General features: G+C 44.8%; 1 protein-coding gene across 2 annotated transcripts in view; it reads left to right on the top strand.

Annotated features, from left to right (window-relative positions):
• The window catches only part of LOC147673880 (cytochrome P450 2D17-like), a 464,170-nt gene that overhangs the window by 356,403 nt on the left and 82,565 nt on the right, over nucleotides 1-25,202 (top strand). The window contains exon 9 of one of the 2 annotated variants that reach the window (XM_086947759.1): nucleotides 21,587-22,074. The exons of the other annotated variant lie outside the window; for it this stretch is intronic. Coding sequence (XP_086803885.1) covers nucleotides 21,587-21,774 — 188 coding nt within the window. The 3' untranslated portion in view covers nucleotides 21,775-22,074. Of the gene's footprint in view, nucleotides 1-21,586; nucleotides 22,075-25,202 lie in introns of those variants that run through there. 2 annotated transcript variants of the gene reach the window in all.

Raw genomic sequence — 25,202 nt, 5'->3', positions numbered from 1 at the left:
CACAATGTCACTAGATTGGGGTGGTAGAGCTGCTCTGATCCTGCTCGAACTTTCAGCAGCCTTTGTTACAGTGAATCATGGGCTGCTGATGGACCGTCTGGGCAGAATCAGTGTGACAGGAACATCCTGGAGGTTACTAAACTCTTTCCTCACCAAGGGGTCGATTAGGATGGCGGACGGATTGTCCCCGCCGGGCTGGCAGTAGTCACCGCCGGCCCGGCGGGGGCAATCTGTCCGCAATCCTCACAGAAATGACCCCCCGCCACATTAGGATGGCTGGGGGGTCCGCGGCGCACGGGAAGACCGTCCGCTGCGGTCGCCTTGCGACCGTGGCGGAACAGGGCTAATATGGTGGCGGTGTCAATCAGACACGGCCAGCTATATTAGGATGTGCTTTGGGGAATGCCTTTCCGTGGCGGCAATGTCGCCACGGAAAGGCATACGGTCTTTGCTTTGGGGGCCCGTTGTGGGCCCCCATGGTGAAGGGGGGGTGGGGGGTGCACATGGGGGGTACCTATGGTACCCCCCTGTGTTTCAAAGTAGAACATGGCAGGCACCGCGCGGTGCCTGTCATGTTGTGCTGTGCAACGCACAACATGCATTTTTGGCATTGCGGCGGACGGTGCTTTCAGCACCGCCCGCCGCAATGTTAAAAATGCTCCCACCACTGTGGCGGGTGCATCCTAATTCGAGGTACGGACCTCCGCCCTTATGGCGGACGGTCCCTGCCCACGACAGGATGACGGACGGACAAAGTCCGTTCGCCATCCTAATGACCCCCCAAGTGTGAACAATCGGTACGGCTCAGTGATTTCAGCGCTCCTTTTTCTCTCTCGTGCAGGGTTCCACAGGGACTGCAACAGTAGGGAAACTGTTGGATAGCAGAGGAGTACAAATTACAATTCCCACTCCAGCGAGTGCAACAGTAGGGAAAGTGTTGCATAGCGGAGGGGAATAATTTACTATTCTCCCTCCAATGAGTGCAACAGTATCGAAAGTGTTGGATAGCGTAGGGTTAAAAATTACTATTCCCACTCCAGCAAGTGCAACGGTAGGGAAAGTGTTGGATAGCGTAGGGGTAAAAATTACTATTCCCACTCCAGCAAGTGCAACAGTAGGGAAAGGGTTGGACAGCATAGGGGTAAAACTTACTATTCCCACTCCTGCGAATGCAGCAGTATGGAAAGTGTTGAATAAAAAAGGGGTGAAAATTACTAATCACACTTAAAAAAAATCAAATTTAGTAACAAACAAAATATCAACTACTATAGAACATATATTAAAACAACCAAATACATAAAATATCAATTATACATTTTTACAAAACATGGAAACATATAATAATGTAGAAAAAATATAATGTTTACATAAAAATGTATATATTTTAATTTCAACAAAAAGAGTCATGCAAATAAATATTTTGTAATAGAAATTAATTTTTATCTAAAAAAATATTTACATAAACGTCATATTTGTTTTCCTACCCTATAACACCACACAATTTACAACACACATCTAAATTAAATAAAAAAGTGTAACTCCATAATTAACATAATTAATTATCAATTTAAAAACTAATAATAATTAAAAAACATGTTTAAAAAGGTCAAATTATTGTAGTAACCAAACATTACAGCTATACAACATAAATCCCAAATACAAAATTAAATAAACTATTACCAACATTATTAAAAAATTGATAAATAAATATTAATGATCAAGTAATGATAAATTATTGTAAACTAAGTTACTTTCCACCATCTACCCCAATAAACACCAAAACACACACCTAAAAATATTTACACAATTTCCATAACTAATTTTACATTAATAAATTCATATCAATAAACAACAAATAAGTAATTTATTTAAAAATGTTTACTTCCCACTATAAACACTACAACTCACACATCAAAATGATTACACAAATGACAAAATGAAAATGTCAGTAATTAATTAGCATCAATTAACAAATAATTAATTAATTAAAAATAAATTACCTCCCACCATTTTCCCCTTTGAATGCCACCACCAATTTCATAAAAAAATGACACAATTAACATAATTAATTAACAATTAATTAATTATTAACAATAATCAAAATAGAAATAATTCTTACATTATTTCACACAATTAACACTATAAAATAATCATTAATAAATATTATATACAAAAAATATTAATATATTTAATTTATAAAATTAAATTACTTCCCACCCTACTCCCCTATCAAACCACAACCCACTCCTAAAAAAAATCACACAATGAACATAATTACCAATTAAATAATAATAATTCATGACAATGAATAAATAATTAATGATACACTATCTCCCACAGTTAACAATACCAAATATTAAATAAATAAATATTATGAAAAAATATTGATAATTTAATCATAATTAAATTACTTCCCACCCTATTCCCCTACAAGCCCACAACCCACTCCTAAAAAGAATGACACAAATAACATATTTACCAGCTAATTAATCAATAAAAATTAACAGCCAATTAATAATTATTTATTACCATAATTAACACTATAAAATCAACATGAAATACATACTAATAAACCAAAATTAATATTCAATTTATTATAATTAAATTACTTTCCACCTTATTCCCCTATAAACCCACAACCCATTACGCAACTAAAACACTCAATTTAATTAAAATAAAATTAATATTCAATTTATTTTAATTAAATTACTTCTCACCCTATTACCCTATAAACCCACAACCTGCTACAGAACTAAAACAATTTAATTAAAATAAAATGAATAACTTCTAAAAAAGTAAGCTACTTGGTAAGAGGTCAACTGTTAAGAATTGCTATTGTCGTGTGGATGGGACAATGTATGTAAAATGGGGTATACAGGACCGGACCATCCTAAAGGACATGACAGGCATACTGTTTATCTGAATGATCCTGATGCAAATATAGGCCCTGATTACAAGTTGTACAGGTTAAGGCGTCTAATTTACCTAGTCTGGTAAGTTCCTCATATTCCAAGTTTTTAACTTTCAAATGAGGCATAATGTGAAAAATCGATATTCAGCTCAATGAATTCCACATGTTTGTCTTTTTCAAGTCCTTTTCCCCCAATATATTTTGGCAGGTTTAACCTTCTTGAATCTATCGGGGTGAAACTGTGAAGGTGCAATAATAATCACACAACTAGTAATTCTGATTCCTGCGCAAAGATTTGAACTTGTAATCGGGACCACAGAGCGCTACATGTAAAAAAAAAAAAGCCTCTCCAAAGACCCTGCAGATTTATAATTACAAAAGTAGGTAGAAATAGAAAATGCAGAACACTCCATGTCCCCAAGAGACAATGGGGTCTATTATAATGTTGGGCGGATTGCCGCCGCCCGCATGGTGGTGGCGATCCACCCGACATTATAATAGACCCCATTATCTTCCGCCTGCTTCCCATTTCCCCCTGCCATATTATGATGGCAGGGGGTACCGCGGCGGACGGTAGGAGCATAGGCCACTTTTCCGCCCGGTGGACGAGCCGACCGGGTGAAAAAGGGTTGAATAATGGTGGCAGTGTCTGCAAGACACCGCCATCCATATTTCTATGCAGGCGGGAAGCAGCCTTTCCGTGGCGGCAGTGTTCGCAGTTGGGGGCCCATTGGCGGCCCCCAGGATGTTTATGGGGGGTTTCCATGGGGGTACCTATGGCACCCCCTGCATTTGCATGCACAACGTGGCTGGCACCGCGCGTTGCCTGCCACGTTGTGCATGCAAATGCACAAATGCCTTTTTTGCATTGCGGCGGGTGCTGCTGACAGCACCACCCGCCGCAATGTGAAAAATGCAGGATGCGCCCACCAGTGTGGCGGGCGCATCCTAATTGTATATGCGGGACTGCCCCACACATAGCGGGTGGTTCCCGATGCGATGGCGGGCGGACAAATCGTAATAGACCCCATAGTTCGTACAAAATAGGGACATATCATACTCAGCGATTCTTCACACATTTACAACTATGTGTAGCAAGACATCAATTGTTCTATTACCCCCTTTTTGTTGATGAAATAATGATAAAGATATATGTGTTTGGAAAGAAATATGTCTGATTCATCAATACTGAATATATTGCAAAACTGCATTTGCACTTGAAAACCTTTTCATTTTTTTGAGACTTGTTAATTAATGTCCCCATACAGAAATGCAACAGTTTTGGTGGGGGCATTCTCTGTGAATATATATTGACTCCCCCTTAGACAGAAGTAAAACTTAGACCATATCCTTAGTGTGAACGTGCCCTGAAAATTTGCCTGAATGCCATCTAATGTATAATTTTATCAATGTTCACCCACTTTCCAAGAAATTTCCATCCTGGATCACCAGCTCCTCACCTCTGTAACTAGCCATTCTTACATGTAAAATTATACCTGACTATTTTAATTGACATGTAAGTAAATTAATTAAATTAGATTAATTAATCTAGCAACTTCTCATTTTGTGGTTACAAGTCAAATGCACTCTTGATGGTTTGAAAACTGGGTCAAAGATTTGAGGCATCAGAGTTGGGTGAACAGATGGTCTTCTAAAATGATACTTGTAAAAGTTCTTTAAGTAACCTACCTGCATGTATGTGGCATTTTCATAACACAAGACCAGTTGAAAGGGTGGGGAGCATTGAGCAGACTCAAAGGCAAAGGCATGGTCAATGAGTGATTGGAGAGCCCTTGATTTCACTTTGCACACCGCACTTTACCGGAGGACTTCACTGCCCAGGGCTCGTTGCGGTAAGAGCTGCTCACATCGGTCTTCCCGCGCCTGTCGGCACTTAATAGCAGGTCTAGGCTCCCGCAGCGTGGGCCGCACACGGGCAAAGCCTGGGCAAAGCCCAGGCCAAGGGCGAGCCCGTCTGCTCCCATCCGCGTTCGGACGAGGCCAGGCTGGGTCTACCCTTTTGGTCCCTGGTCCCTCATCAATTCCTTCCCACAACTAGAAGTTTTGCCGTTCCATCCTAGTTAGGAGCTCTTACTTAGAAGGACGAGAAGGTAGGTCGGTGGCCGGCTGTTTATTCTCCCTTGTTCATCTTTGCACTGACTTTTCTAAAATGGATTATTTGGGAGCCTGTGCCCAGAGCGTTGTGATCTGTGTTTCCCTGCAAAAGTTCTGATCCACTTAAATTGGTTTGTTCTTCTTGCCAACTACGGCGCAATAGTGGTGTTAAATCACATAGCTGGCAAGATGCCGTCCCTTGTCCATGGCCCTTTCTCAAATTAGTTTTTGTATTTGTTGAACAATGGTCAGGTGCAAGAACACACGAGTACCGGACAGGGCAAAGTCTGGCTCCATAGCCTCGGTGACTACCACAAACTCCTTTCTGCAGCGGGCGGCAGCGGTGATTGACAAGGAGATCGAGTTGGTTAACAGACGTCTCTCCAGGTCACCAACTATAGCTTCTCAGCCCCTGTATGTTGATAGACAAGCTCCTAAAGCTCATCTGCTGTGGGGGGTCGGGGGGGGGCGACGCTGATCTTTTGAGTATGTCTAATACTTCTGGGCATCAAGAGGGCACGCAGAACAGTGTTGGAACATTTAGCCAGCCAATAGTTCACCCACCGTCCCTGTCATTGCCCCTATCTCCTGCTGTTATAATAAGTAATACAGGGTGTGGAAGTCACTTTTTTACAGGTCATTCCAGGCACCACAGCCAGTAAGCAACCAGAAACAGCAACAGCAGTTAGGCTTGAGGAACTTCTTTGTCCCAGTAGAAGGGCCCACGGTTGGGTGCTGGTACTAAAGGGAAATCACCAGTAATGGGAGGTAAAGCTAAGAGATCTAAACCCAATATGGCCCCAAAATCACCTTCACCTTTACACCGAACCGTTCTTAAGATTTGACTGGCGTAATTGACTCTTTGCAGGCAGCGCTGACAAGTTTGTTGGACAGGTAAGGCCGCCCCCCACACCGCACAGCTCGGCCTGTGTGCTCCTGCCTCTGAGCCAGCTGCTGCCGCCTCGGGAGTTCGCCGCTCCCCCTCCTCCGCTGGTATCACTGCTCTGTGCTTTTGCTCCTGTTCTGCGCTCTAGTCTTCACTGCGCCATTTTCATTTTCATTTTATTTTATTCTCTGTAACTGTGCCATTTGTATTTGTATTTTATTTCTCACTGCCTCTATAGCCCTGCGTCGCTTATAACGTCCCTGCCTCTCCCCCTTCAGGCTTCGGCTTCTCTCTGTCCCGTTCTTCCCGCTGCTGCACCCTTGCGGCCCCGCCCCCCATGCTCCCATTCGCCGTCCCGCTCCCACCTCCCAGCTGCCCCTCCCTCCCACATCCCCTTACATGTCGGCCGCTGCGCAGTAGAGGGAGCGACCCTTGACCCTTCTTGCGGGTAAGGGCGCCCACCAGACCGCACAGCTCCACCTGTGTTCTCCTGCCTCTGAGCCAGCTGCTGCTGCCTCGAGAGTTCGCCGCTCCCCCCCTCCGCCGGTATCACCGCTCTGTGCCTTTGCTCCTGTTCTGCGCTCTAGTCTGCACTGCGCCATTTTCATTTTTTTTATCTCTGTAACTGTGCCATTTGTATTTGTATTTTATTTCTCACTGCCTCTGTTGCCGTGCGTCGCTTATAGCGCCCCTGCCCCGCCCCCTTCAGCCTCCTTCGGCTTCTCTCTGACCACTTCTTCCTGCCGCTGCACCCCTGCAGCACCTCCCCCCCGCGCTCCCATTCACCGTCCTGCTCTCACCTCCCAGCTGCCCCTCCCTCCCACATCCCCTTACATGGCAGCCTCTGTGCGGCCGCGCCACAGGTGCGCCAAAGGCAAGCCTCTCTGCACCCGTCCGCGGCTGGACCGCTCCGAGAGCCAAAACCCCTGGACCACAAAGACACCACGACAACACACTACACTACGACGCCAGCACCCTCCACTCACTTGACCCCGAGAGAGAACACACATGCTACCGGGCTACCACGAAGCGCACCCAAGGCCCCTTCACCTGCCGGAACTGCAGAATCACTAGTATCTGACCCGCGCAACCACCAACCAATGAACCCAAACACCTGAGGTGCATCCTCCTCAACACCCGCTCCGCCCGCAAACACGCCGGCCAAATCTGGGACCTCCTCGACTCAACCGCCCCAAACGTCACCTTCCTGACAGAGACCTGGCTGAACCCCGCCTCAGCACCAGACATCGCCATAGCCATCCCGGAAGGATACAAGATCACCCGCAGAGACCGCATCAACGGAACAGGAGGTGGAATTGCCATCGTCCACAAGAACACCCTCAGCGTCTCGATCAACACCAACAACACTCTCAGCACCGCCAAACACCTGCACTTCCAGATTCACACCGACCCCAACACCACCCTCAGAGGAACCCTCATCTACAGACCCCCCTGGACCCAGACCACAGTTCAGCGACTCCATCACTGACCTCATCAGCAACCACGCCCTCGCCTCCACTGACTACATCCTCCTCGGGGACCTGAACTTCCACCTCGAGAACAACAACAACGTCAACTCCACCACCCTGATCGACAACCTCGCCAAACTCGGACTCAAACAGCTTGTGACAACACCCACCCACACCGCCGGCCACACGCTAGACCCCATCTTCTCCGCAAGCCCCCACGTCTCCTTCAACCACACCACCGAACCCCACTGGACTGACCACCGATGCGTCCACTTCACCTTCAAGAAGCCCACCGCACATCGCTGCACCCAACCGATGCCCCGTCGCTGCTAGGGAAAAGTCACCGAAGAGCAGCTAGCCACCGCCCTCGCCCAGAGCCCACCAGCTGACCCCACCAAACCTGACACCGCCGCCCTCAACCTCTGACAGTGGATCAACGACTGCGCCAACACCCTCGCCCCGCTCAAGACACCCTCCAACAACCACACCAGAAAGAAAGCAACCGGGTTCACTGAAGACCTCCAAGCCTCCAAGCATACATTCCGGAAGCTGGAGAAGAACTGGCTCCGCGAACGATCAGCAGACAACTACACGACCCTCAAGAACGCCACCCGCAGACACCATCAACTCATAAGAACCGCCAAGAGGACCGCATTCAAGGACCACCTGGATAACAACTCACACAACAGCAAAGAGCTCTTCAGCATAGTAAAGGAACTCTCCAACCCCTCTCCAACACCAACGACATCCCCCCTTTGCAGGACCTGTGCGACTCACTGGCCACCTACTTCCACCGCAAGATCGCAGACATACACGACAGCTCCAATGCCACGACCACCCCGCCAACCATCGAGACCCCACGGCTACAACCACCGTCCGCCTGATCGCATGGTCCAACATCAACAACGATTAAACCATCGACACCATGAACTCTGTTTACTCTGGATCCCCGTCTGACCCAAGCCCATAACACGTCTTCAACAAAGCCAGCACAATCATCGCACCCCATCTCCAGAAAGTCATCAACACCTCCCTCGAGACAGCAACCTTCCCCGAGAGCTGGAAGCATGCCAAGATCAACGCCTTACTCAAGAAACCCAAGGCAGACCCCAAGGACCTCAAGAACTCCCATCCCATCTCCCTGCTCCCGTTCCCGGCAAAGGTCACCAAGAAAATCGTCAACAAACAACTGACCCGCTACCTCGAGGACAAAAACATCCTTGACCCATCCCGATCAGGCTTCCGCAGCAACCACAGCACTGAAATCACCGCCACCGACGACATCAGGACCCTGCTCGACATTGGGGAAACAGCAGCCCTCATACTACTGGACCTGTCAGCCGCCTTCGACGCGGTCTGCCACCGCACACTATGAACATGCCTATACAACGCCGGGATCTAACAGAAGGCCTGGGACTGGACCACATCCTTCCTCGCTAGCAGAACACAGAGCGTCTGCCTCCCCCCCTCAGCTCCACCACCAACAAAATCACCTGCGGCGTACCCCAGGTCTCCTCCCTCAGCCCAATGCTGTTCAACATATACATGGCACCCCTCGCCTCCGTCGCCCGTCAGCATGACCTCAACATCATCTCCTACGCCGACGACACCCAGCTGATCATCTCCCGCACCTAAGACCCTCACACCACCAAAACCAACCTCCATGAACGAATGAAGGCCATCGCCAAACGGATGAGGAACAGCCGACTGAAGCTAACTCGGACAAGACGGAGGTCCTCATCCTCGGCTCCAACCCCTCAGCATGGAATGACTTCTGGTGGCCGACATCACTGGGAACAGCCCCGACACCCACTAACCACGCACGCAACCTGGGGGTCATCCTTGACTCCACCCTCTCGATGACTAAACAGGTCAACGCCATATCCTCATCCGGCTTCAACACCCTACGAATGCTCTGCAGGATCTTCAAGTGGATCCCCACCGAAACAAGAAGAACAGTAACCCAGGCCCTCATCACCAGCAGGCTGGACTACGGAAATTCCCTCTACACAGGAACATCAAACAAGCTCCCGAGACGGCTGCAACTCATCCAGAATGCCTCGGCACGACTGATCTTCGACATCCCCCGCCGCAGCCACATCACACTGCACCTCAGAGACCTACACTGGCTCCCCGTCAACAAGAGGATAACCTTCAAACTCCACATCCATGCACACAAGGCCCACAAGGCCCTCTACTACGCTGGCCCAGTGTACCTCAACAAACGACTCAGCTTTTACGCCCCTACCCTCAAGCTCCGTTCCGCCGACCTTGCCCTCGTCAGAGTGCCGCGCATCCAAAGAACAACCGCCGGTGGCAGATCCTTCTCCCACCTCGCCCCTAAGACCTGGAACACCCTCCCCATCAACCTATGGCAGACCTAAGATCTCCTGGCCTGCAGACGTCTTCTCAAAACTTGGCTCTTTGATCAGTAGCAACACCCCCCCCCCCCCCCCCCCCCCAGCGACTTGAGATCCTCACGGGTATGTAGTGCGCTTAACAAATGTCTTGATTGATTGATTGATTGACTTAAAATTGGGCACAATAATTGACCGGCTGACATTGAGAGAAGCTTATCAGCCCTTAACCACATTGTTCCTCCCTCTGTTACATCCTCTGCCACAGAAGTGACAAGGACCCTACCAGGTCAGAATGTGGTTAAGGATCCCCGTACCCTGCTAAATCGCTCCAATAATTTTGGGAATCAGTTACAGTCAGGGCTGCAGCCTCAAATACGGGGGGCCTTGCGCTAATGAGCCAAGGCCCAAGTAATTGCAGGAATACATTCATGCAGGCTTGGGTCCCGGAAGGAAATCAATCTTTAGGCAGTCGTTGCAGGGGCAAAACGAGGTCCAGCTGCAACATCTACCAGTTATTAATTTGCCCCCAGAATTCACCCTTTACGTTGTGGTTTTGGGTAATGTACCATCTCTCCCACAGGGTACCAAAGACGATTTTTTCCAGTTGAAGAACAAAGTCCTTCACTGGTTTTCGAACAATACCACTTTGAGACCGAGGGTGGAAAATAATATTAACATGGTACGTAGAGTAAGCTGGATAGGCAGGTCTCGCAAAAAAGGCATGGGTGATTGTGTTCTTGTAAACTTTAACAAACAGCATTTAGCTGAAAAAATCCTGTTCATGGATCCACATTCTGTTCCCCCTGGCTTAAGGTCGTCTATTACGGCCTTTCCGCTTGGATACTTCTATGAACCGAATAGACCAGGGTATACCTACATCAACTCAGTGGCCCCTCTAGTTGGCCTGTCATGCAGATTTCCACCTGTTCCCCCACACTTGCCCCCGCCTACTGCTCTTTTGCATTAGTTGCCCCCAAGTCAACAGAACCTTGTCCCTTCCTTGTTGGAGTTATTTAATAGGTTTTAATCCACTAACTGCAATGGAATCATGTGATTGACTTACCAGTCCTCCATCAATATGCCAAGAGATATATCAGCAGGATCACTGTGCACAAGATAAGGGGGGTCTTAGTGTTCCTATTGTCAACACATCATCTCAGAATATTACAGGCCTGGCTAATAAGCCCACTGACCCATTGTGAATACAACAAAGGGCAGGGACCAGAGGTTACCAAGATTTCTAACTGTAACATTATCAGCTGGAATATCACAGGCTTGAGGAGTAAAATAGATGATCCCAGGTGGCTAAACTTGGTAAAAGAGCACAATATTGTTGGACTTCAGGAGACTTGGGACATGGGCAACAATTTCTGGGTGGATGGGTACAAATAGTATTTTGTTCCTGCGCAACCTTCCCAGTCAGGCAGAGCTAGAGGAGGCCTTCTAACGCTCTTTTCACTTAAACTGTCTGGGTCCCATAAGATGGTGGATAACTCAGGGGATTGCAGCTTTTTAAATGAACATTTACTTAAATTGAAATGTTTTTTTAGAAATGTATCAATCAAAGCAAACCACGTATTATTCAATATTAATTATGGGCAATTTCAATATCCATGTATGCAATCTGAATTGTCAGGGAGAAGATCTTTTAGGTCCATCAAATATGTCAACGCCTCATTTTGAGCATAACCAACACGGGGAATGTTTGGAAGAGTTCTTGGCTGCTGTAGACCTTTTTGAACCAACCTACATAGACAAAGAGGACAGAACTCCTACCTTTAAAGCACGGGGGAGGGATACTATAATAGACGTAATTGTTATCTCCTCTACTCTTCTGTCTCAAGTAACCTCCTATAATGCCAAGTGGTCCCATTTTAGCGACCACATCCGGTAATTCTTATATTGGATAGAGGCTGCGGCCTAAAGGGGAAATTGGTAAAGTTAGGGGGTTAAACTTGCCTGACAATAACTGATCAAGGACGGAGGCTATAATAGGCCAAAGTACTCCTGGACCTATTTTTCCAAGACCTTTGAAAAAAGGCTGGGGATATGATTGCAACCTGTCTTGATAACTCCAATCAGGGACCAGGGTCCTCTTAGCCTTTAAAGACATATGTGCGCAGGTAGCGTTAGACCTAACCCTTCCTACAAAACCCAGGCATATTATAGGAGAGAAATGGTTTGACAGTAAATGCTCTGAAGTACATCGCAAATTGTTACGAAAGGAGTACAAGTCAGCCAAAGTTCAAAGAAATAGGAAATACAGGAAGAAGCATGGAGCGCCCTACTATCAGTAGAGGTCCTAAAAGACAGCTCCAGCTTCTGGGCTATTGTTATTAAACCTTTTTTTTACCGGGGGAGGAAATGCCCCCACAGAATGTAACATCACAGATGACCAATGGCTCTCTCATTTTGAAGCCATATATAAGGCCACTGATAGCCTGGAAGCAGCTACTTGCTGTGATCCCAGGAGGGCCTCCCCAACAAAAGTTTTTAATGAATGTGAAGTAGAATTGGCAATTACACAAATGACCAGCAATAAGGCCCCCGGCCCAGATGGTGTCCTGGTTGATCTATATAACCAAAATCCTTTATTCTGGGCTAAAATCCTGACAAACCTTTTTAAGGGTGTCAAGTTATCATGGTTTTCCGCCATCGTGGGCATCTTCTATTATCATCCCAGTTTTCAAAAAAAGGCAAAGAGGGAACCCACGCTGTTATAGACCGATTTCACTAATAGACTCTGTAGTTAAAGTCTTAGGGAAAGTGATATTAAATAAACTTACAAATTGGCTGGAAGAGAATGAGTTTTTAACAGATCTTCATTATGGTTTTAGAAGTGGCAGTGGCACCTTGGATCGTTGCCTAAATTTATATGTACTTGCAGGTAAATACATCATAGCTAAAGAGGGTACGCTTCAGCTGGCATTTATGGATCTTTCGCAGCTTTCAACTTGGTAAATAGATCCAAGCTTTAGCATGTCCTGCTAGACTTGGGTATCGATTCAAACTTAGTTTACTTCCTGGATGACCTACATAGGGATCTTACCGCAAGGGTGAGGGTCAACCAAGACGGCAATTGCACTAGGCACTTTACATCTGGTGGAGGTGTTCGCCAAGGATGCATTTTAGCACCACTACTTTTTACTCTTTATATTATTAATTTGGGCAAGATTTTAGAAATGGCTAGTTTGGACGTGCCACAGGTAAGGGACAGGTTTATTTATGTGCTCCTATACGCGGATGATGCGGTTTTATTAGCTCGCACAGCCGTGGGGTCCAGAGGCTTTTAGATTCCTTTGGGGCCTTCATGAAATCCCTGGACCTAGTGGTTAACATAGCCAAATCACATGTAATGACCATGGGCCGGAAACCAAAAAAAACTAAAACATTCCTTTGTGAAGGTGCTGAAATTACTAGGGTGAGCACCTTTACCTATCTAGGAGTACTTTTTGATGAGAGGGGCTCTTGCGTTCCACAACAGAAAGCTAAAATAAATGCGTTTGCTAGGTCGACAGCTGCAGCGATTGGACTTGCACAGCGACTAGGGGCTATACCAATAGAGGCCATGCTAAATATTTATAAGTCTAGGGGGGTGATTAAAATGGCGGGAGGATCGGCACTACCAGCATGGCGATAGCCATCCGCCCACCATAACCCACCATCCGCCACCAAATTCCCCGCCATATTACTATGGCGGGGGGACCCCGCGGACGGAAAGACCGTCCACCGGTTTTCCGCCCGGTAGATGAGTCGACTGGGCGGAAAAGGTTTTAATATGGTGGCGGTGTCTGGTAGACACCGTCATCCATATTAGGACACATGCGGGGATTTACCTTGCCATGGTGCCATTGCCGCCAAGGAAAAGCATGCCGTCCTTGCCATTGGGGGCCCGTAGTGGGCCCCCAGGTATTTTGGGGGGTGAGGGTGCACATGGGGGATACCTATAGTACCCCCCTGCATTTGTGTGTACAGCGTGGCAGGCAACGCATGGTGCCGGTCACGTTGTGCATTCAAATGCACAACTTGCATTTTTAACCTTGCAGTGGGTGCTGCTGGCAGCACTGCCCACCGTAATGTTAAAAATGCGGGATGCGCCCGCCAGTGTGGTGGGCGCATCCTATTTGTATGTGTTGGACCGCTGCATGCATTGCGGGCAGTCCAATTTCCTGGGGCTATGTCAGGCGGACAAAGTCTGCCCGCCATGCTAATCAGCCCCTAAGTGTTTAGCCATTGCTCTCTCTGGCTCGGCCATTTAGGGTTACAAGTCTATGGAAGTAATACAGACAGCTGAAAATAAATTCCTACGTATCCTCTTGTCTGATCCCCAATCGACTCCTACTTATGTAATCCCTCAAGAATTAGGTGTTGGCTATGTGGCAGACAGGTTGAGCCTGGCCCCGGTGCTTTGTGGGCTTAAAACCTGGCTCACCCCCAGCTAAAACTGAACCATGTGATTATTAGGGATTGTGTTACCCTGGACCGAGCTAAAAATATTCCCTAGCTAAACTACATTAAGAACGTTCTAACTAAGCAGGTACATTCGTATTTATTTGATTTCCCTGACTTAATAAGGAAGGAGGACTTGGCATGCGTAAAATTTCATTTTTTGAACCTGAAGTCAGTAGAGCAGGAGGAGGCCGAGTTAATGAAACCAACAGTTAAAGCCCATTTTTTGTTGAAAACTTCCCCTGAGATTGAACCTTACATGAGGGTCGTCACAAAGCTGTTTCATCGCTTGCTTTTAACCTGATTTTGTTTGAACCTAATTCACTTTTTCCTGGGTAACTTGCTAGCTAGGAGCAGAACGTGTGACCTAGGTGTTTGTGACTATTTCTCGATCCAGGACACAATGCATTTAACTCTGTTCTGTGACCTTTATCATGATATCTGTAGGAGGTTCCTTGTTCCGATCCTGAAGGCGAAAGGCTTTACACAGGTCATACCCGCTTTACTGTACCTACAACTGCTTAATGAACCAAGGGAGATTTTTAACGTTGCAAGCTTTTTTGTCGCAGCTGTGAGACTTAGGAAAAAATGTCACCATATGTTATCCTATGAGGACTTGTAAAGTTCATTTTATTAACTTTCTAAAACTTGCCTTTTTAACATTCAGTTATTTTATAAGCATGATGTACTGTTTTAACTGTTTTATCTTCAGACAAAATTTATAACAACATGAAATCTCATTTATAACCTCCAGTATCGTCCTATGTTTCGTTTACTTTTGATTATTCGGATGTGACATTTTATTTTGTGTCATATGTGACTTACTTATGTATCCTTTTATGGTACTTTTATGGTTTTCAGTAACCGAATAAAGTGGTTTGATGACTATTATTATTATTAGAAGCTTATAAAGCACGCAGCTACCCCCAGTGGGGTGTCCCAGCACTAGGACAGGCAATAGATAAGAATGATCAAAGCGGGCTAGGAATTGAAAAAAAGCTAGGTCTTCAAGTCACATCGGAAAACTGATTCAGATTCCGCCATCTGCAAGGACAATGTCAGGCTGTTCCAAGTTTTGGCAGTAGACACTGCAAAAGCTCTGCCGCCCATTCTGGCGCTGCAGAAACGAGTTGTCACCAAAAGGGGAAGATGGTTAGATCTGAGTGAGCGGTTAGACTGTGCATGTTTAAGTCTAGCTCTAAGGTAGGCTGGGCCCTTACTCTGCAATTCTCTAAAAGCCAACACCATTGCCTTGAAATGAATGCGCTTGGTCACTGGAAGCCAGTGGAGCTTCTTCAGGTAAGGAGAAATTGAGTGGCGCTAAGGAACATTATAGATCAACCTGGCTGCTGCATTCTGAACAATCTGTAAGCGCCTAATCAGGTAAGCAGGAACCCCAGCGTACAGACTATTTGCATTTCCAGATGTGAGGTAATCAGCGCATGAATAATGGTCCGGCGAGATTCCCAAGGGAGAAAAGAGAAAATGTTGCTAATCATGTGCAATTTACCAAAATAGGCTGCAGAAACCTGATTGATTTGCGCTTTACATGATAACTCATTATTGAACCGGAATCCAAGATTCCTGGATGAGTCCACTGGTTCCGGAGGGGGGTTCAACTCCAATGGCCACCATAGTAGCGGTGGAGGAGGTTTTTTTTATTGAAAAACAACACCTCAGTTTTATCAGAGTTGAGCCTAAGTTTATTTAAGGCCATCCAAGTGGAGATATTGCACAGGCAGCGTCTCAAATTAGAAAAGGTTGCTTCAGAGTGACCCCTAAATCAGAACACCAATTGGGTGTCGTCAGCATAGGAGATCACTCTGACTCCACAAGATTCCACCACTGAGGCCAGAGGAGAGAGTTATATATTAAAAAATAGCAGGTTCAACGCGGAGCCCTGAGGGACTCCACAGTTCAGTGCTTTCTCCTTAGAAACAAATGGCTGAAGGGAGACCTGTTGAGTGCGACCCTTTAAAAAAGATCTGAATCAGGATGAAGGGGTACCCTGAATCCAGAGGCTGAGTAATCTCTCAAGCAAAATAGCGTGAGAGGCCGTATTGAGTGCCGTGGACACGTCGAGGAGCGCCAGCATTGCTGCTTCACATGTATCCACACATTCACAAATGGTTACAGAAACCTCCAGCAAAGCAGTCTCTGTGCTATATCCGGATCTAAACCCGGACTGTGAGTCGTGTAAAAGATGGCATGACTCAAGATAGCTGGATAATTGCTCCTGGACTACTTTTTCTAGGACTTTGGCTGGTTTAGGTAATAGGGAGATAGGGCAATAGTTTTTAAAAACAGAAGGATAAGCATCCGTTTTTTTTAAGCATGGCATGTTTCCAGGCTGAAGGAAAAACCCCAGTTCGCAATGAGGAGTTCCATATCAAATTCAAGGGAGAAATAATGAGGTGGGCAAAGAACTAAATAATGATGCCGGGCAGGGGTCCCTTGGGGAGCCTGATTTACAGGCAATCCATTTTTGAAGGGCTAACTCAGTGGAGATCGGGATAAAGGAGGTAAATGAGCCACTATTAGTAACCACTGAGTTTTGAACCAGGCAGTGTCGAGTAGGCCTAAACGTAGAGAAAATGTCAAAAATATTGTCATAAAAGAATTCCGATAGACTTTTACAGAGTTCCTGAGTGGGGGAGCCATATTAGAAAGTGCGGCTAGTTTAGTAAAATCGTTCACAACTTTAAAAAGGGATTTGGAAGAATTACCAGCGGAGTGATGATGATGATGAGTGATTGGAGAGGTTGGTGTGTGTTGAGAGTTGAGGATATAGTGATGGGCCTTTAGCAACTTCTTAAATGGGAACAGAATTGGGGCAGTCCTAATGGATGTGGGGATGTTGTTTCCCAATCCTGGATATATTTTGATGTAACATCTTGATTAGGAGCTTGCTTGAGTAAGGTTTTATCCTCTAAGTTTATTGCAAAAACCATAAGATATTGTCAGCCACTGAAATCAGGCAGACAAGAATCTTGTTTCAAAGCACAAAATATAAGCAGTATCAGATTACATGTGAAAATGCATACACACATTTCTGGCGAATCCTAACTGCACCCCTTTTCTACTGTTAAATACTATTAACTCATGTTTTGAGAAAGGAGGCTTTTCACAGTTGATTTAACCAAGTATTCCATAAATAACAGTATGGCTCCCCATGTGGTTTTGAGAGTCTGGTTGGAACACATTTTTATTACTAAAGTGAAACATTATTTTTGTTTTTTTAGTAATTTTATACCTGGCACCATTGGTGTGGGTCTCCCTTCCATTTTCTGCTGTTGCCTCCTGTGTTTTTGCTATGTGTTTTGCTGGTCTAGATGCTCCCTTTTGTAAAATATTGTATTGGATTAGTGGATCCATGATTAGTTAATTTGATTTACTTGTCAGACCCTAGTACAGTGCACCATGTATGCCCGGGCCTATAATTCAAATGCTGCTGGTGGGCTTGCAGCACTGGTTGTCCCACCCACAGAAGCAGCTTGTAAAGTGTGCCATTGAAGAGCCTGTGTGCAGTCCCGCTCTGCCATGTTGACTTGGTAAGTGCACCCACTTGCCAGGCCCTAAACCTTCCCTTTCCTACATTTTATTCACCCCTAAAGTAGGCCCAAGGGCAGGGGGCATTGTATGTAAAAGGTGGGACATGCCCTGATGTGTGTGGCATTTCCTGATAGTGAACTACAGCCAATTTCGTTTTTTCACTATTGCAAGGCTACCTAACCCCATAGGCCAGAATGGGCAATTTGAATAGAGCATCTTCTAATCCTAACTGACTCAGGAAACTAGGTAGAAATTCGAGTTTAGTATGCCTGAACTCAGAATGATAAAATACATCTGTTCGTGAAGTTGGTTTTAACATTGTGTGTTTGAAAATACCACTTTCAGAAAGTTAGTATTTTCGTGCCTAACCATCCATGCCTGCCTCTGCTAGGATGTGTATTCCATGTCTGGTTTGTGAGTGACAGGGGCTGGGGTGGCTCCAGGAGACAGGGTGAGTCAGCACAAGGCTGAATAGACCTATCAGCATGAGGAGTGGTAGGAGGAGTAGCACCTGGGCCTGAAAAGGGCTGTGCCTGCCTTCCACAAGGCTGGCTCCACCTCCTGTGGTGTGTCTTATGACTCTGGCCAACACTGACAAAGGAAGAAGTTGTGCACTGGCAGAATGCACCCAGAACTGGTTTAAATTGGTACAGACACTCTCTGCCTTCAGGGACAAAGGATTTTGGTGTATGAAAGGGGGGACCCAGACCCCAGCACTTTAGATCACTTCTGGGAATCAAGACGACCCTTTGCCAAGGAGAAAAACAAAGGATGCTGAAGGAGGAGACTGCCCCTGTGCTGTGCTGTTGGGGTTGGCCTGCAGGGGTTACTTTATTGCCAAGGAAAGGAGAATATGAACTTTGGGTGAACTTTTGCAATCTTGAAGAAGAATGTCCAAGGGCTTGAACTGAGCTTGCCTCCTGCCTGAAGTCTCAGGGATACAAGACTTCACCACCAGCTCCCCTGAATTCCCTTGCTGTGGAATTCTGCCTGCAGAGAGGGGCCTATTGTTCGTTGGATCTCTGAGAAGACTATGAGTCGCTGGGAGCTGGAAGTGTGACGCAATGAGGAGAAGTGTGTTGCTGCTGCAGCAGTTGCCGTCGCGTCATCGACGAAGTGCGTCGCATCACCGGAGAAGCGTGTCGCCGCCGCAGAGGCCAATGTCGCATCACTGGAGAAGCGCGTCGCAGGGCCTGACGCGGCTCAGAAGTTACCGAGTTCGCCGCACTGCTGTCGGGCGTGCACGCATCCCATTCAACGTTGTCACATCGCAGCGATGCGCCATTTTCTCGCATCTCACCGGATTGTCGCATTGCATCGAGGCGCCATCTTGTCGCATCGCACCAGATCACAGTAAGAAACCGACGTATCACCTCCTCTCCGGTAAGGAACCAACGCATCACCTCTCATGCCCTACAGTAAGGAACCAACGCATCACCTCCCCCGAAGCAAAGAGCCGAATCATCACCTTCCCTGCGACCCTTTTGTTTGTATTGCATGACGCATCCAAGGTACTTTGAGAGTAAAGTGTTGCATTTACCATCTACCTTGAACTGAGCTATTTCTACCATTTTAAAGTCTAATTTTGATTACCAGTATTGTGGATTTTCGTAGTTTGGTCTTGTGTTAAGTCTAGTGAATATCACTTATTTTTCTAAACTGGTGTGCTGTCCATTTGTAGTGTTTTTACTGTATTTTACTGTATTACTGTATGTGTTCACAAATGCTTTACTCACTGCCTCTGAGATAAGCCTGTCTGCTTGTGCCAAGCTACCATGGATTCAGACAGGGTGCGGGCACATTGGAGCAATGTCTCAATCTTCATTTAGTATTAGGGAAGCACACGGTCGCAAAGCGTGGGGAACTCCATTTGGCATTTATGGACCTAACCACAGCTTTCGATCTCGTGAATAGGTCAAAACTCTGGGTGTCCCTCCATAGTATTGGCCTGGAGGCAGATTTGATTTCTTTTTTGGCGGCCATTCATGAAAACACCACAGCCGCTGTCCGCTATAATGAGGACGGCAGCTTAACAGATGCATGGGTTGTCAAAAGAGGGGTTCGACAGGGGTGCATTTTAGCTCCACTGTTGTTCACACTCTTTATCAATAAACTTGGGGACGCCCTGACTTCCTCTTACAAAGACATCCCAAAAGCTGGCTCCAAAATGATCCCTGCATTACTCTATGCCAATGCGGTTTTAGTGGCAAGGACGTCGCGAGGGCTGCAATCTCTTTTAGATTTTTTTATTGATTTTATGGAGTCTCTAGATTTAGTTACAAATCTTAAGAAGTCACACTCAATGTCTATTGGTACAGGTAGAGCAAGGAAGGCAAAATTGTATTATAAGGGGATGGAACTTACAAAAGTCCCCGCCTTCCCATATTTAGGTGTTCTTTTCGATGAAAGACGCTCGTGGCTCACCCAGCGCCTACACAAAAAAAACACCCTCGCCAAATCCTCCTGGACCATTTAAGAGTTTGCTAGAAGAATTGGCTCCAAACCACTCCCGGCCCTCATGAAGATTTATAACGCTAAGTGCCTCCCTATGGTGACCTATGGGAGTGATGTATGGGGTTACATAGAGACTGGTGAAATCCAGGCAGTTGAAAACTATTTTTTCCGTAGTTTGCTGTCGGTCCCGGACCTCTACTCCAATTTTAAATATTCGTGAGGATCTTGCAGCCGGTTTTATCTCGGATCAGATTGCGGTTGCCACTTTATTATGCTGGCTGAGAACTTGGGCACAACTGCCCCCCAATCTGAACCAATTGATCATCCAAGATTGCATTTCCTTGGACAAAGGGTTAGACATACCTTGGGTCCGCTATATTAAGACCCAAATGGAATCCCTTGGTTGTCCTGACTTATTCTTAAATCCTAGAGCTCTTGGTAAGTTAGCCATTAGAGGATTAAAGCAGCAGTTCTTGGATAGATCTATGTCAATAAGTGAGGAAAGGGAATTAGTTAAACCTACTGTGAGAAGCTTTGTCATGTTGAGTTTAGGTAGACAGCTGGAACCATATTTAACATATATAAATAAACCTTATCATCTATTTGCTTTAACTAGATTTAAGCACAATATGGTGCCCTGGCTACTAGCTTTCCCGAAAGGGTTTTTAAAAGAAGGGTCATTCGGTCCCTGTCCTTATGACAACTTCTCGGAACAGAATACCCTAACATATGATATTTTTCTGCAAATTTTATGTTTCGCTCCGCATGAAATTTATCATTCAACTCTTAAGAGGGCGCAATTTTGAGCAAGTCAGGCGAGCACTGGCTTATTTGCAAATGTAGGCATCCCCAGTAGTCTGTTTTGGGGTTGCCAGTTATATTATAGGAGCAATCAGGCGTAGGAACAAACTCAATGTACCATAGTGTGGGCTGTGTTAACTGTTATTGTGTCCCTGGTAAAACTGTTCTGTAAATGGTGAACATTTGATTAGGCCAAACTTTTTATATATTTATTTACATACTGAGGAATGTCCTGATTGGTAGGAATGTTTAATATATGATGGTTCATGGTGAATCTGTTAAAGGCGTGAGAACTGTAATGAATTTTTGTATTAATGTAACATGTTGTAATGTGATATGCTCTGTGATGTGCACTTTGATGGTTTTAAACTTTAACCGAATAAAGTAACTTTTGACTGACTGACTGGCCAAGCTACCAAGGGGGTGAGCAGGGGTTATTTTAAAAGTGTACCCCCTTACCCTGACTAGAAGCAAGGGTCCCTATTTTGTCAAAGGTACCAACCTCTGCCAACTAGAGACCCCCAGTTCTAACAAGTATGATCCCCAATAACATCACAAAGTGTTATTCTTCTTTTTCTCTTTTATCAAGGTCCAAGGATGTGCCTGGGGGAGAACCTCACCCGTATGGAACAATTTATTTTCTTCACAGCAATGCTGAAGCAATTTCACATTAGTTGGCCCGATGACTCATCAGCGCCAAACCTAACTAGACATTTAGTATTAGGACACATGCCATCGCCCTTTAAAATGAAGTTGAGGTGCCGTCTGCAGAATTAGATTGATCAATGGAAATGGAGCTGTATCCATACAGCAGTGATGACCCTACAGCCACGAAACAGTCATTGGTTCAAACTATGTGATTGCTGAATAATCATGTCAAGGATTTCATGTTTTTGTGCTTTTGTTGCATTTTCCTACTCTGATGATCTTGAGATATTCATTTTATTCCATCATTCTTACTGCTGATGATGTGTCAGAACATGAGTGCCGCTAATCGTTAACGTTCTCACACCACAAAATGTAAAAAATTAAACACATTGATTTTGCACCATTTTTTATGCTTGCCTAATAAAGTCTAAAAAAAAAAATTTTTGCACCTTTTTTCAAGTGATAAAGTTGCGCATCTGCTTTGTTTTTGATATACAGGCAAATTAGAATTGCTTTCATCAGTCTTAACAACAAAATGTAGTGTGATATTTTTTGCAAAATTTAGAGAAATGAGTGTTGTTCCCAGGTTTGACTTCTGATAGATTATCAGCTTTATGAATATTGATCCTCACTTATGGGGATTTGGTATAGGTTAGCACAGCAAGTCACCGTGCTGCGCTGCCCTATGTCAAAGTGTAAGTGCAGGAAAGCACTGTATTTATCAAATACTGTGCATTCCTGCCTCTTCCCCCTGAGCTGGCCACAGTTTTGGCAGCCTAGCGACAATGCGGGCACCATTACACCCTAGTGCAAGAGTTCCAGGGTTTTCAGCAGGATTTTTTAAGTACAGGAAAGGGCGCCTTCCTGCACAGAAGAAATCCATTGATGTGTGTTCCTCTTTCTACACGTGCTGCAGAATGGTGCAAAGGGCTCATAAATATGCCTGAGTCATTAACAATATTTAGTCGATCATTGTGTGTTGCTTAACTTCCATCAACCATTTTGTTCCTGAGAAGATGACAAGATTCAGTTGCTGTGAAAAATACAATATTTTTTTCAGACAGTGCTTTATTTGTAAAAGAATAGGTGATGGGGCACAAACTTTAGCTCAGAAGAACGATGCCCGAACCATTGAAAATTAGGATGCCATATACCAAGGCTGCGTAATCTTGATTCCACCTCATGCCTCTTTAATCCACCACTAGACAATCTCTGCCTCTTTATCTCAATCTCGCAAGTTCTTTTTCATCCCTGCTTTCACCCTTTGTCATTGTTTTTCCGTCTTTCTCTTCCTCCTTTGTCCCCTTTTGTGTTTTTTGTCACTGAGGCTCTGGAACAAAGTTTGTAGAAGAAAAATAAGTGAACTCCACCTGCCAGCAACATCTCCTATTAAGCACTGGCAACACAACCTGTTGCCGTCTAGGGCTTTCATTGAGTATCAGGAAATGACAGTGAAGGAGAAGGCAATAAATGGTATGAGGTCTGGACTCAGAATCTCACCCCTCCCTTTTATGGAAGGATAGCAGTTATTTAGAACATGCCACATTACAGCCCATTAGCTATAAGATGATATTTTCTTTGCTCATTTTATTTTTTTTATTTTTATTTTCATAAAAAAACTTAACACCTGCTTTTTAAAATTAAATGAATATATAGAACCACTTTCTGTCTGTAAAGTTATTAAAGATGGCCATCACTGTGCTGCTACTTCGTTTAAATAACACTGCATTTTCATTTTTCCACGGGAAGCAGCTTTTACTCCGAAGGTTTTCCTTCGGATAACATTTACCACATATTTTTTACTTCGAATAGACCGTTAGTTAGCACGTAAATCTTAACAGAGCAAGACTTTCCATGCATTTGAACAGTAGGTGGAAGTGTTTCTCTATGTAACAAGATGCACCTTATTACCGAATAATATACACTTTCAGTGTGGAATACAAGATCAATTATTTGTAGAATTAAATCTGTGTAAATACAGTAGAATTTTTTAAAGAAAATCTGTTCAATAATTTAATATAAAAAATTTCAAAAAAGAAGAAAATTATATTTTTGAATAAAACCGGGTAAGTGTGTTAATCAGGTATGTATTTAAAAAATAATTAATTAATTAATTTAGCCAAAAAAAGATCTGAGTATTAATTTAATACCCATTTATATGAAAAAGGTAAAACAAAGGTGCAGGAAGGTTTTTCACGTTCCATGACTATTTCCAAACATATGTGCTGAGCGTCTCGATATAGAGCTGATAGAGCACATCAGACCAGGATGGATGAAAGGATCACAGAGAGCTGCAGGCAGGTAAGTTTAGTTTATATTCTTTAAAAAATGTAGGACATTTGCATCAAAAAAATGTTCAGTAGAAGTCAACAGGCAAAATCTGTTCCCTCAATTATTTTTCAAAGTTTCCCTCCTAGCAGGTTCCAAATGTTGACATGTATGTTTTTAATGTTCATGACCCTTATTTTGATGATATTCAGGTCTAGACTGGATTTTGGGCTTCTTGTGTAAACCCATGTGTTTGTTTTTGGCTTCTTCTTGAGGGGGAATATGCTTGCTTAGTAGTTTATGTTTGGAAATACAGTAACAACTAACAAGCAGCAGCAATCAGGGAGTGGAGAGAGAGACAGGTGGTGTCTGGGCAACCAAGAGTAGGGAAATTGGTGTCAGAGGGCACAGTGCTCAGTGGGGGAACTGTAGTATGGTTTGCACTTTATCAGTAAGACTGTGCATTTGGACAACATAAACGTCAAAACTTGTGCAAGACTAATTCCATGCATTACACCAGGATATGTTGGCCTTACTCCTGGCTAGCTCATGGCGCACCCTCTGGACCTTTAATCTTTACAAGGTACCAGAGGGCATGAGCAACCTCAGAACATGACAACTTTTACTACCCAAGGAAATTGTAGAAACAGATCAGTCCCTCTTTTTTAGTAACTCAAGCATGTCCAAAGGAAGACACATGAAATACTCTAATTGGCATTTGAATAATTTATTGAAGCATTATGATTCTTGTGTAAAATATGTGCGCTGCAAAGAATAATAGAAGGAAACAGAAAAGGGTAATCAGCATTACAAGAATTGTAAAGAAGATAAACATTTCAACCATTGTGCTGTTAAATTGATTATAAGCATACATTTATGATCATATCTATACACCTATCTAGCCCTTCCTAACTAAGGGCTTAGGGGATGTGAATCTGCAGAATACCTTAGGATGACCTAACTCCTAGTTACCTATGGATACGTTTCATCAGGATGCCTGTTCTTTTGTCGTGCAGTCTATCATCGATTACAGGTTGTGTTTGATCATGGGGTGCAGGAGAGGAGCAGGACCCCAGCAACTGGGACACTGGAGTGGCGGCACCAACGAGTCAACCTGAGTATGATCTGCCGTCAAATGCATTGTCGGCAGTGGCACAAACAGATCTCAAACTGGGCAAAATACTGGAAACAGTTGAAGATACCAGACAGGATCTGTGCACTAAAGTTAATGCAGTGGGAATGGAGCTTGAAGTACTATGCGAGGATCAATGAAATCTGGCAGATCACGT

This window comes from Lissotriton vulgaris, chromosome 12, assembly GCF_964263255.1.
Source record: "Lissotriton vulgaris chromosome 12, aLisVul1.2, whole genome shotgun sequence".
In the NCBI taxonomy this organism is placed as follows: Eukaryota; Metazoa; Chordata; class Amphibia; order Caudata; family Salamandridae; genus Lissotriton; species Lissotriton vulgaris.
Note: the sequence above shows the minus strand (reverse complement) of the source record. Positions and strands in the feature narration are given on the sequence as shown.